This window comes from Chamaea fasciata, unplaced genomic scaffold (genome assembly GCF_029207755.1).
Source record: "Chamaea fasciata isolate MVZ Bird 193981 ecotype frontalis unplaced genomic scaffold, bChaFas1.0.hap1 SCAF_6, whole genome shotgun sequence".
NCBI classification, from domain to species: domain Eukaryota; kingdom Metazoa; phylum Chordata; class Aves; order Passeriformes; family Sylviidae; genus Chamaea; species Chamaea fasciata.
The window spans coordinates 67,228,457-67,241,977 of record NW_027094091.1 but is presented as its reverse complement, the minus strand read 5'-3'; the positions used below and the strand labels follow the sequence as shown (position 1 = coordinate 67,241,977).

The window sequence follows — 13,521 nt, the reverse complement described above, 5'->3', positions numbered from 1 at the left end:
TCTGTCTGAAGGTGTTCAGTGTCCTCTCCTCTGTCTCAAAAACATAAACCAGGAACACAAGGGAAATGCCTTTCTACAGCCTAGTTTACACAAACTTCAGCATTATCCACAGTTTATATCAGAGTTCCTCTATGCCCTTATGGCCTTGGATAATGGTATCTGCCTGTACTCCTACCAAATCGTTGGGAGCGTAAACCTGCTGCAGCATATCCAAAACAACCCTAGAGACAGCATTGCAAAATTTGGGTCATTCAGAATTTAACTTTTCTGTGTCAATAGGGAAGAAGAGCCTCACAGACCTTTTGAATTAAATTCTTTGTTTATCACATCGTTTCTTAACTTCTGGTGTCTGTAACATATTTTTCCTTCCCCTCTGCTTTACTTTCACTGAAAATCTGAGTGTGAGGGTTCAGCACTTTCCCTCACATTTTAAGCTGCTTTCTGCTCCAGCACTGAGTGCCTGATAAGAGAAGTGCTGTAAGTAGCTGTTCTTTCTCTCAGCTGTCAGTGCAGCAACAAATGCCAAACGCTAAAGACATTTGTATAATTCAGCCCTTCCGGTTCTTCAAAACTGCAAGATCCGCCTGAAAGAATTTTCAGGGCATTTAAAGCTTATAAATGCATAAGAAGTTTTTAAGATGGAGACATGTAAACAGCGCGAGAAACGTCTTAAGTCTGAGGGTCATCACTTGCACATGTGACCATCAGGACTGTTGAAAAATCTATTTAAGAAACATCCTTCAGGAAAACATGTCACTATTCTAACTAACAAACTTTGTATTGTTTATAAACTGGCATGTTATAAGACATTGGGAAGTTTTTCTTTCTATTTCCACGACAATTAGCACAAAAATAGAGTGGTATCATCTTGTTTAGCACTTTTGAAGAGAAGTCTTTCCATTTTAGGCCATGAATACACGGCTGGGTCTGAGGCAGCTGTGAAAAGCAGAGCAAAAAATTGACAGTCCCTTTAAAGAAAGATTTTTCTTCTCTCCTACTGAATAAAATAAAATAAGGCAAAAATCGATGGAGCACTGAGACAAGCACTTCGTGCCTCTTCAGTGCCTTTACACAATGAGAGATGCAATCATCTGACTGGTAAGTCTTCCTAGAACTCATTTCACATCACAACAACTTTCGCTTGACATAAACTATAAACACACCGGAGCAGAGGACTGAAGTGCTCAGTGGCAAGTCTTAGAAACCACGGGAACACCCTAAACTGTAATTTTGTGAAAACACTCTTTGCACGGTTTATCCAAAGCAAAGGTTCAATTAAACAAATGACTGAGGTGTCTGATGGTGGGAATGGGGGTTGCCAAGTGCCTCTTGTTTGTGGACAGAGATTGTATCACCCAGCAGAACAAGCTCATGGTGCCGCTGTCAACAGCCACCTCCTGGTCCCCTGCCACAGTGCTGAAAACTTGTATTCCCAGCACAGCACCTTGTCCCCAACACCTCTTCTCCCTTAATCCTGAGATAGGAGAATGAAGACCATCCACCACAGCTGCTTTTGTGAGCAGGGGATCAGGATAAGTAGGAGCAAGGGAATACATGAAGGGTGAAAAGAAAAATCTCCCTGACTGAAGCTGTTTTACTACCCCATAAGTATTTTAGTGTAATGATGGGAGTTCGCAATCACTGCTGCAAAATTTGAGGAGGAAAAGACTATTGCTGGATGTCGTGCCTATTTTATTTCTCCAGTACAAAACCAAGAACCCTGTATATTGACCTACTCAAACCAGCCCATCATTAAACCCTATGTCAATAAAATCAATCTAAACAAATATCTCTTATATTTTATACTTCTAGGTTGCATTTTTATCTAAAGATATTTACCTAGCTCCTGTTCTGTGCAGTAAGGAAATCTTCTAAATGTTCTTTAGAACAGAAGGATTCCAGCTCTAACTGAGAACCTGCCTGTACTAAATTAGAAAAATTTCCTTGTAATACTTTTATACATGAACAGGCTCTTACTCACCAGATTAATCCACTTTCATGATTTTAGAAGACTGCCTGAAGCTAGATGGCTAGTCTGCTATTCCATTTATAGACACTTAATTGCACCCAGTTTTTATTCATGAGAATTTAAGAGGGCTTAATACCTCAGAAATTAGGACCCTAATAGCTGTTAGAAGTTGCATATTCACTTAGCAGCAAACAAAAAATCCAGAACTAGTCTCTGTTTAGACTATTTAAGACACTACACTGAGAACAATGTGGACATGCATGCTGTTTATTCAGCAGGCAAGGACACAACAGCCATCAGAACTAGAAGGCTCTTTTACACCACCATGACAATGACAGCAAGCACTACAGTTCAACCTCAGTACTTGTCTCCACAATCCTGGCAATCAGGGAAGAAAAAACAGAGGAGAGGAATTTTACACTGGAACCAGGCAATAAACCCTCAAGTACCACAGAAAGTTACACCACTACATAGTACCAAAAAAATTTCAGTTAAAGCAATATTCCACAGAAGTTTTATCCTGGCAACACAATCAACTGAAGTTCTGTTGATGAAGACAAGCCTTATCCTTCATGAATTTTCCTTCATTGTGACTCAAAGGAATAAAGACCAATAGACACACACTGACACAGGCTGTGCTCGAGACTGTATATTGTTCTAAGTATATCTATGAATATACACTGCTATATACATATAATATATCCTTTCAAATATCCTTATCCCCACAGAAACAGAATTATCAGCGACATACTCAGCAGACTATGGTTTGTTAGGGAACACTAATAAAAAAAAAATCTATTTCTTTTCCATTCAGCTTAGATAGCTGACAAACCTCTTAAGGGGCAGGGTGAGCCCTCTTGATCAACTTCTGATCCCCTCAGCACTTTGAAGTACTTGCAGAAGAAGCAGCAATAAAGATTTGACACAATCTGTGCATATTGTGAGAAGTAACATAAGGAGTTAATTGACATTTTCCTACCACATATTTTTAGACAAACATAAAACCGATGTGCTGGATCAGACCCAGAGATCCATTAGCCCAGTTTCCTCTTAGACAGAGCATGTTATTGGAAGTTTTTCCAAGGGTTCTGTAAGGTCTGTTTCAGGTCTGTGAAGGACAACTGCCCTACCTTTAGGGCACATGGGAGACCATGGACTAGATATTTTCCACTCTGAAGTCAACTACTTTCAAGTCTTTCCAAAACACCCAGTTAGATCTGAGGATTCTAATATACAAATGTAAATAAATTCACTATTAATAATAAACTTTGTTTTAAAAGTAAATATTTATTTATGTCAGCTATAACGACAGTTAGATTTTTCCATGGTAAGTCTGCATGCTCTGACAGAGATAACAAGCCATGAAACAAACATGTTTTAAACTATCTGCATCTTAGGCTCACTGGAAGGAAGACCTAAACAGCAGATTTTTAAGTTTGTTTTATTTTGGGTTTGTTTTAAATAGGCTTTGTTTTTTGTCTTTAATTTGTTTTTTACCTTTTAAATGCTTCAGCAGGGTTCCTCTCACATTCCCCGGGCTGCAACAGACTTTGAATAGCAGGATCTCTTAGTTTGTCCTCATATCCCTGGATCAGTCCACTGCGGCATATTTGTGTGACTAAACCTCTAATAAAGCCCCCGACACAGAGCGTGTCAGAGTCCTGGGCCCTGCAGAAATGGAAGGCCAGGGCCTGGCGATGTAAGCCTCTCTGTAGGTTTGCAGGTGAGCTTGGCCACAGTAACTCAGTGCAGAGGGCAGTCTTCCCACTACCGGGCCCTCCTACCAACAACACACCCCAGGCAGCTCCTTTCCCAGAGACAACACCGGTGTTATTCCCAGGATTCGCTACAAGAGATGGCTTGTTGGCAGCACTGCCACCGCAGCTCGCTTTCTCCTGGAGGCAGTGCTGAAGCTTGTGGAAAACCCACTCCCTACAGTAAAAGTGCTTTCCCTGCAGCAAGCTGGTTTGAGCCATTTTACAAAGCTTCTTCTCTTGGATGTGTCATAAGCTGCGGCACATCTTCAGCATCTCAGGAGCGGGGAGACGCGCGTTCATCCGGCACAGGACAAATCTTTGCGCGCAGAACTTGACAGAGGTGACAGCAACCAGTCAACTCTTCCTCGTAAAACTCATCAGCCTCTCCTCTGCAGGAAGGGCGTCACTCCATCTGTGCGCTGTGTTGGGATCAGCATGGCACAATCACAGCTCAGCTGACATCGTGCAGCGGCGGCTGGGACCAGCCCTCAGCAAGACTTCTGGTGCGGCTCACAAGTTCAAGCAGCTCCATGGCTGCATCTGCGGTTCAGGCAGTTGTGTGTGCTCCCAGTGCACAGGGGAGACAATACATCTGGAAAAGCTGAGGGAAAGCCAACTTTGCAGTGTATACTAAATGCCTTTCAACTCTAGGCATTAATCTCTCTGGATATACATACAGAAAAAGCTGTCCATAGTAAAATGTTCCTTCTGGGAATTTCATAAAAAACGTGATTTCTCTTCAGAGCACTATATACACACCACAAACGTGGCAAGTACCACTGACTACAGCAGCCAGTCTGGACAGAGAGCTTTGCAGACTTCATACATTTGGGAGAGTGTCCGAGAAGTGCTTCACATTACGGTTTCTTACGCAGTACAGGCGAAAGAGAAAAAAAAATGTTTACAGCTTCTTATTTCAATACATTCGTAGTGTCTTCTTCAGGAACTTGGATTCTGACTGAACCTGTTCTCAGGTATCTCAATCGCAAGATGTCAGAAGAGACAACATCTTCCCCTAGAGCTCTGAAATAAAGGAGACAGCACTTTTAACCCTACATGCAAGTCATAATTCAGTCAGCTGCAAACACAGACAACAAAGACCAAACTCAAGGGCTCGTATTCCTTATTTTTGCTAATACTGTCATTTTAATCGAGAGAGCCGTTTAAAAAAAAAAAAATGTTGTTACGAGGTGTGATTAGCCACATGCAAAAAACCCAACAATAAACAATGTGCAGATATGACAGTGGCTTCAGAACCACAGCAAGTCTTGCATTTTCTCCCGAGGAGAACTGACTATATCCTTCCATCCTAGAAACAATTCCTCCCAGCGAGGCTTCATCACGGAATCCTCTCCTCACCCCATTTTCCTCCTGCCGGCTGCGGGCGTTTTCGGGAGTTTCTGTTGCAGGGCAGCGCTGCTCCCCGCACGCTTCTTTGTTCGCGGCGGCAGCGGCGCCCGGCAGCCCCGGGGTCACGGCGTGACACCCCGCGCCGCCGCCCCGTGCCCTCCGCGGCACCCCGCCGGAGCCCGGGCTGCGCCTCAGCCCCGCGCCCCGCCAGCCCGGGCACCGCCGCGCAGCCACGGCTCGGGAGCCGCCTGGCAGCGCGACCACCTCCCTCCGGGAAAGCCCCCGAGCAGCTGGGGAGCGCCCCAGCCCTTCCTCTGCCTGCGGTCCCCCGGCGCGGCGCCACACGCCCCGTGCCCGCCGCCCTCCGCCGCGCACACACCCGGCTCCGCGCGGCGACCCGGGCACCCGCTCCGCGCCCGGCGGGGACTCCCCCAGCCCCGGGGCCGGTGTCAGCCCCACCCGGGCAGGGGCCCTCTCCCGCCGCTCGCTCACCTCGGTCGCCGCCTCGCCGCGGCGGCTCCTCCAGACGGCTCCTCTCGCCGCTGCCCGCGCCCCTCCTCTTCCTCCGCCCGGCCCCTGGGCTCCCGCCCCCGGGCGCCGCTGTGCCAGGGCCGCGGCCACCCCGCTCCGCCACTGCCTCAACCCGCCCGGTGCTCTCGCTGCTCGGCGCCTCCCTCGCTCCCCGCTCTGCCCGCCCCGGCCCCGCCTCGACCCGCCCCCCTTCCCCTCCGGCGGCGGGGACATCTGGGGCGAAGTAGTGCGGGGCGGAGGGAGACGGGCGGTGCCCCTCGCCGCCGCCCCGGGCTTTGTCCCGGCCCCGGGGCCGCCCTCCGTCCCGCCCGCTCCCGGCGCCTCCCGGCGCGGCCCTGCAGGGGGCGGCCGCGCCTCCCGCCGCCGGCCTGAGGCGCCGTCCCGGCCCCGCTCCGCCGCAGCGAAACTCGAGGGGAAAAGGTCCTCGCCGGAGGCGAGCCCTTCTTACCGCGGGGCTGACACGGGCCCTCACATCAACGCCTTGTTTGAGTCTTCTTTCTGAACCAAGCACGGACTTCGGAGCTTGATTTTCCCCTCGCCGGTTCTCCTTGTGCTCCGAACTGGCCCGTTTCTGACAGAACTCCCATTAATTACCCTGACAGCCTCGCCAGATCGTAGCACCAATTCTGAACCTTTTCCACCTTCCCCACCGCGCTTCTGGGGATGCACAGATCCAAAAATCATGTTTCCAAGAGTGTGCGAGCTCCAAGGGGCATCCCACATCCTTCCCTTAGACCACGTTAAAGTGATCCTTGAGCTTTACAGGTTGTGGGTCCCTACAAACCCTTGGAACCAGGAACCTTAATATGGAAGATACCAGGGTAGAACTTTCTCCAGGACAGCTTTGATGATGAAGAAAACAGGGTGGATCTTGCCCGGGGACACCTTTCCGAGGCCCTTGTGAAGCCCCTTCCACACATGACAACAAAGCAAACGCTCTTTTTTTTTTTTTTTTTTTTTTTTTTTTTTTTTTTTTTTTTCCTTTGTTTGTGATAGGGCAAGGGAAGGATTTTCATTAAAATTTGCTCCCCTTGCAGCTGGCTGCATTAGTTATGATAAAGCCGCTTTTCCATCAAGGATCAAGGTCTTTACAGCTGCTAAATAGTGCCTTGGTTTTAACACAGCTCTCTGTGGATTCGTACACCAGGTAATTACAGCATTGTGGAGCACACACTGAATATATCCATAGGATACAACGGAGTGATTTAGGGCCCTTCAAGGAGCGTCCCGGGGTTCTTTGCAGGAGCAAAATGAAAAATTAAATAAATTCAGTTGGTGTACTGAAGAGCTTAGGAAAACAAGTCTGTCTGCTTCTGAAAACCAGTAGAACAAGTTTGAAGAACCTTTGGAAGCAGTGAATTACAAATTCGCAGAGCAATTGGGAGTGGGGGAGAAAGAGAAATAAGATTAGTAGTAAGAAAATGTTGTGTGGTTGTTTTGTTTTGGGGTTATTTTTAAGCTTTCTGACTTGGTTGGGTTTTTTTAACCCTACGCTTTTGGCAGATAATCTTCTCTAGGCTTGTTTTTTTTTTTTTCTTCCCAGATGCACCACCCTTCCATTTCGAAACATTGTGGGAACTCAAGACATCCAAAACTAATACTAATACAAGTTCAAGAGACTTTGAACTGTAAAATATTTTCTTTTTTCATTTTTTTTCTTTTAACAATAAAGAGATAGAGACAGGTAATGGTTAGAGTGATGGGATTGTAGCTCTAGTCTGCTGAGCAGGCTAGAGAAAAAACAGAAGTTGACAGGGAGAAAAAAAGGTAAAAAACCCACAAGAAATAATTGCAGATTCAACATGTTAAGAAGCAGATCTTGGCACAAGCATTCGACTGGTAGGTGACCCAAGGAGGAAAAAGAAAAAGAAATTGGACAATGATGAGATGCAGGGGAAGGTGCAACTTCTGCCTTTCTGATGACCAAGACAGACGTGAAAAGCCAATTTAGATGAAAAGGCGCTGTCAGATTTCACAACATCCGGTGTGAATATAGTGAAGCAGGTGGAATAACAGCATGGTTTACTAAAATCAGATATTTAAGTGTACGCATGATGGAGTTATAGATAATAACTGTGAAAATACTTAACCTTTCCATGCTAATACATAAATCCTAAAACAGATGACAGTAATTTGATTTTAGCGTGGCACAGAGGACACAAAATAATTAACCCCCTAAAACTAACTGCTGGGCACTGCATCTGAGCTAAGTTTCCCTTCAGGATATCACTCCTACAGCTGACATCAGGAGTATGAAACACTTGCTGGAATTACAAAGGGAAGAAGAGGGGGAGGGAGAGAGGAATAGAAGTTGGAAAAAAATGTGGCAGGCCTAAAGCATAATTAGGCAAAATCTTGCAAAGTCCAAAGCATGATCTTTCAAAAATTTTCTGTGTACAAGCCAGAAGTGAATGGCCTTGTGCTGAACCCCCCTCAAATTACTACTAGGAAGCAACAGCATATAAACACTTTCAATGGTAAATCCTTTTTTTTTTTTTTTTTTTTTTTTTTTTTTTTTTTTGGAAAAAAAGAAAAAATCCTGAAAATAAGTTCAAAGGGTTAAAACCCCAAGGTTGTCATGAAGAGGCACCGCCGTGATCTTTCATCTGTACACAAGAAACTAAGACCCTGAAGTCTACCTTCAAAAGCAGGGGAGGCATTTTGTTATCAAGATTATTTGCATAGTACCTCCTATACCTAACATGACAGCTCAGATGACATCATCCTAGTGAATTATTATAGCTAAGGGTCAGATATTTCTGATACAATTGTGCAATGTTGTAGTTAATGAGACAGTATCAGGATAAGAACCAAACCTTATTTTTGTGGTTTTGTATAACTTAGTTTGACACAGATAGCAAGCAAGCCGTGATCTAATTGGCTGCAACCTTGCAGGCTACAAGGTTGGCAGATAAGGCCTAAAAGAAGATGAAACAGAGCAAAATTTCCTATCTGAAAAAAAAAACTCCTCACAAAAGGCTTTATACTTTTCATTTCAGGGGGTCTGAAGCTGTGGGAACCTTCCTCGTTGATCCGAGGCACCTGATTTTAAATGATGGGATGTTTGTGTCATGCATGATTTTAGGTATGGTTTTGTATTTTGCTGGTTAAGGCTAAAAAAAGAAGAAACGTGGAGTGAAAAGATTGCACAAAAAGTTGTAACATTTAGAAGTCTGCGGTAACACTGGAAAAACCTGAGGGGGTGGGTTAAGCAGAAATCTTTTATGCTTCCCAAATGATTTTGCCACATCTTTTGCAGAGTATTAGGAAAGAGTGCTACGTGCTTTTCAATTATTACAGTGTGATGTTATTTGGATGCGAAAGCAGGCAGTCCTGATGGACGAGAGAAACTTAGTAGAACACAATGAGAAAGGCAAGCGTGAGGCTGATCCTTGAAGTCATCAAAATCGGAGCCATCCCGTGTGTACACAAACTTGGGCTTGATTTGTGTGTAGTTCAGGGCGCTGTTTCCAGTTTCCCTCAGTGGTGGTTGGTGCATGACTCAGCCCTTGGGGGTCTGTGGTCGGAGTGCACGCACGTCCCAGCCAGCCCGGAGCCGGTGCTGCGCTCAGAGCGAGCGGGGATGCACATCCTTGCGAGCTCCTCATGTCTTGGGTAGGGCTTTGGGCAGGCAGTGATTCACGTCCAGAAATAAATGTTTTGCAAGGGTGGGCCTGAGGCGTGATTATCTGCTTAAACACGGAGTAGTCATTTTTGTAGTCATTTCATCGCTGCTTTTGTAACGTTTGATTTTCATGCATCATTATCTTTTAACTCAGATACTTTCATTCTCTGACAGGTAAAATTAGTGAGGTTGATGGTAAATAAAGGTAGTGCAGACTTAGGATAACATAGGAATATAAACATTAAAAAAATTATAATTTCCCAAGCAAATAGTGGAAATCTTATCACAGTGAAGTATTCAGGCAAAAGCATTCCTTTGATTCTGATGTTTCAGGTCTTAGTCCTGAAATCTGTCTAGGCTGAGATGCAACTTTAATCTTGGGACTCTCAGTATCATTTAAGATGCCTCCACAAAATCACCTGGAAGTCCTGTTCATGAGTGTCTCATCTCCAGTCTGGCACCCACAGCCAGTCTCTGATCCACCTGGTCATCCATTGCCCCAGGTCAGAATCCCTCAGCTCCTAAATGATGCTACAGGGGATGGATGGCAAAGGCCTCAGAGAGGGCTGGTTAGTTGTTATTCATAATTGTTAGATCCTTCAGAGTTAGCCGGTCACTTAAGTCACATGCTTTGGAATGGACTCCAAGAGGATATGCTTCCTGAGCTCCTCAGGAACTGAGTCCAGACTGACCATCTTTTTCCTTCTTGTCTTTTTTAAAGAGGAACATAATGGTCTTTTTTTTTTTTCTTTTCTTTTTTTCCTACTTATCAGGGACTTACACTCACAATTTAGATTTTCAATAGATGAAGGCAATAGTGTTCTTTTACATAAGAATATAGCCAGGAAACATAATAGTTCCTTTCAGCTCTTTCCTCACCCTTCCTCATTACCAGGTAATTTAGGTAGGAGTACTATCTATCCCATCTATTGAAACTGGAGCTCTGTGAACAAAGGATGCAAGAATGATTAAGTTGAAGCAAAATTAAACAAAAGATCTGGGATAGAATCATGTGGTGGCTGGAACACTTGGCCAGGAGAGGAGGGAGCTGTATTCACATTCTCCCTGAAAAGGAAATAGTTCCTGTTTCCAGGCTGACAGCATTCATTTCTAGGTCATTACAGAACTGCCATCACAACATAATCAAGTTGCATTTTGGTAGAGAAATGGCTGTTGTGCTTTGGGTTAAAAAATTCTCTGTTGCTTGCTACCCGAGGGCCAAGGTCTGTGCTTTAGTCACAAAAAAGGGAAAACAGGAGGTTTGCATCCACATATCCTCATCCTCTGTACAAATACATGTGTGCATTGAATACCCGGCAGTGGTGGATGTTCATTTTGCAGCTTAATAACAGAATTAAGATATACTCAAAAGTCCTGCTCTCCCTGCCGGGAAAATAAAATTTGTATCACATGTAGTTGTACCTGTATGTCTGCTACTGTGTGTTACTATCATCCTGTTGGTACAGTTGCTCCTCACTGCTATGCTGTCAAGGAAAACACTCCACAAGATGACTGTTCAAAATAAGGGATCAGTCTAAATCCTCTGAATTCCTTCAGGAGTAGCTCTTTCTCTTGCTCTGTGCTGACGTGAGAGCACCATCCTCCCAATGTAGCACTGGGATTGCGTACTAAATTTAGTCAGTAGGCTTTGAGGCACTTTTTATGCCTCTTGAACAAAACCCAGGCATTGGCTTTAAAGATTTGCTGCAGCATCTTTTTTATAAATATGTGTAATGTTTATACACAAGCAAATATGCATCTTCACAGAACTAGGAAGATAGGAATCTTCTGATTAATAATTGATGCTCAACCTCTGATACTTATATTGGGCAAGGATTTAGGTGGTTGTCTGCAAAACTCATGGCAGTTTTCAGCCAGCTTCAGGAAAAACCAAAAAAAAAAAAAAAAATTCCAAACAACTGCTTTTAGTATCCAAGAAATGCATGTTGGTGTACTGCTCTGGAGTTCTGTGGTCTGTCCAGCCTGTGTCATTCCAATTTCAAATATTTCTGTGTGTACAGGAACATGAATCTGCTTCAGCTTCCTCCTGCCTTGAAGTAACATGTTACCCAATATTTGTGCAATATGAATTGTGGTATAACATCACCATTCCATTTAATAGCAGTTGACAATGCACAAGGCCAGCCAAAATTAACACTAAAGCAATGATATTCTTGAAAACAGGTGCTGCAGTTGATAAGTTGTCCTGTTGGATGAAAATATAATTGTCTGTTCCTTGGGAAAGGAAGAGTTTAGATGCTGTTAAGTGATGGCATGAAAATGTGGAGTAGAAAGAAAAAAATCCATAGCAGAAAGTCAAAAGAGAAAACTAAATCATGAAAGTGACTTTTTGTGTGAGTTGGTTGAGAAGTACATTCAGTAACATTCTCAGACCAAGCATGAAAGAAATTGTTACATTCTTAGGCAACTGATTCTTATGTGAACATTCAAAATAACTACAATAATGAAAGACATTATGCTGGCACAAGATTCTGTGTAAACCTAGTGAAACCTAACAAAATATTTGCTTTATGCCACACATGAATAAGCTGTGAACTTTGAGAAATTTTGTGTACAAATAATGTAACTATATACATATATATATATATAATATATATATATATGTATATTTCTCACATAATCTTAATGTTTTCATCAGTCTGTGTTACAGGCAGTGTCTGAACACTTGCCCTGACCTGCTCTGTGATCTTGAGCAACCCATGTCACCTTACCTGCTTCTATTTCTCCATCAGTACAATACAAATAGTAAATCTTTCCTATCTCCTTTCTTATGCCTGGTCAAATGGCAAGCTAAAGTAAGGTTTGCCAAAATATTTTGTACCACTTCAGTAACACAAGAAAGGCATAAACTTGCTCCAACCAGCTAAGTTTGACTGATGTATTAGTGAATCAGCATAAACTCTTCAGGCTAAACCAGAAGTAATAAATAACCAAAATGCTTTTTGCTGTATAAGCTCTTACAAACTTGTGCCCTAAGCCGGTAGTAGCTCAAGAGCTTTTATGCAAGCTGGCACACTGTGATACTATAATGAGTCATTTTAATGCATTTTCTCTCCATCTAGTTTACCCTGGCTCAAGAGTTCCATGTTATTTGTGAATTCATGCGTTTTAAACATGATGCTGCAATTCTTAGGGAGGCAGGCTGCCCAGGTCGGTTAGCACTGACTTCTGCCCTTCTCAGTTTGTGGGGGCTCTGCAAATCTTGGCTTCAGAAGTGAGAAAATGGCAGGATTTAATTTTGCCCGTCCTTTTAAACAAACTTCATCCACACAGCCTGTTTCCTGTGAAGCCGGGGCAGCATTCTACCTTCCATCGCTTTACCTGTAAGGGTGCTGCATTGATCAAATGTAACTTTGGGGTTATCTATATGCTTAGCTTCCAGACTTATCAGCACTTTGGAAAAGAAGATGGAATGCAATCATGGCCATAGTTGTTCCTGAGCATAAGGCGTGATCAAAATAGCAAATATAGATCCTCCTTTCCTATGAGGAGACTCAAGGAGCGTGGAGCACCTACAGCTCAGTGGGAGCACTGGATGAGCCAGGAGCAGAAGGAGCAAGTTCAGAACTCTCCTGGTGGCCCTTGCTGGAAAAATTCCTCATAGGACAGCTCTGGCCTTTGGCCCTGCAAAACTGTTTCAGCATCTTCCACTGCTCCACCAAAGTCTAGTGGAATAGTCATACCCATTGCTTGAAGAATTTTTTTTGTGCCCACAAAGTAAGTAAATACAAGTAATCAGCATAATCCTAAAAAAATATTGCAATATAAACTATATTTTTTTTCCCGGGCTGAGGCCACTAAACTCTTGTAGACACTCAGAAAATAAAATTATTCATGACAAATTGTAATCAACAGGGGTAAATATAAAAGATTTTTTAATCTGTTTCACTGCATCTATGAAACCACTTGATTAGTTCCCTTCTAACACATTTCTAAACACAGATGAGACATAGTGAGATGAGAAATTTTTAGAGCATATTTTGGATAAGTTTGCTTAGATTAATTGCAGATCTTCTGAATCTAGAAGAGGCAGCTAAAATATATCCTTAGAAATGTCCCATTAGACTTTGAAAATAGAATGAGAAAGACAAATTAATGTTGATTGAAAAACAGCATGTGCATTTTTTGTGGAAGTGAATTTAGTTTGGTCATTAGTGTCATTTGATAAGCAGAATTTAATTCCCTTCCCCTAAATAAGAAACTTGCTCTGTTTTTCATCATCCAGACTGTTTATTCTAATGGTTTTTAGGAATCCAAAAAAAATCCAT

At 43.5% G+C, this 13,521-nt stretch overlaps 1 protein-coding gene across 1 annotated transcript in view; it reads right to left on the bottom strand.

Moving 5' to 3' along the window:
• Positions 1-5,828, bottom strand: part of ANKRD50 (ankyrin repeat domain containing 50) — a 39,752-nt gene extending 33,924 nt beyond the window's left edge. The window contains exons 1-2 of the mRNA XM_066186679.1: positions 5,569-5,828; positions 3,467-4,749 (exon numbers count right to left, since the gene is read on the bottom strand). Coding sequence (XP_066042776.1) covers positions 3,467-3,945 — 479 coding nt within the window. The 5' untranslated portion in view covers positions 3,946-4,749; positions 5,569-5,828. The remainder of the gene's footprint in view (positions 1-3,466; positions 4,750-5,568) is intronic.
• Between the last annotated feature and the right edge of the window lie 7,693 nt (positions 5,829-13,521).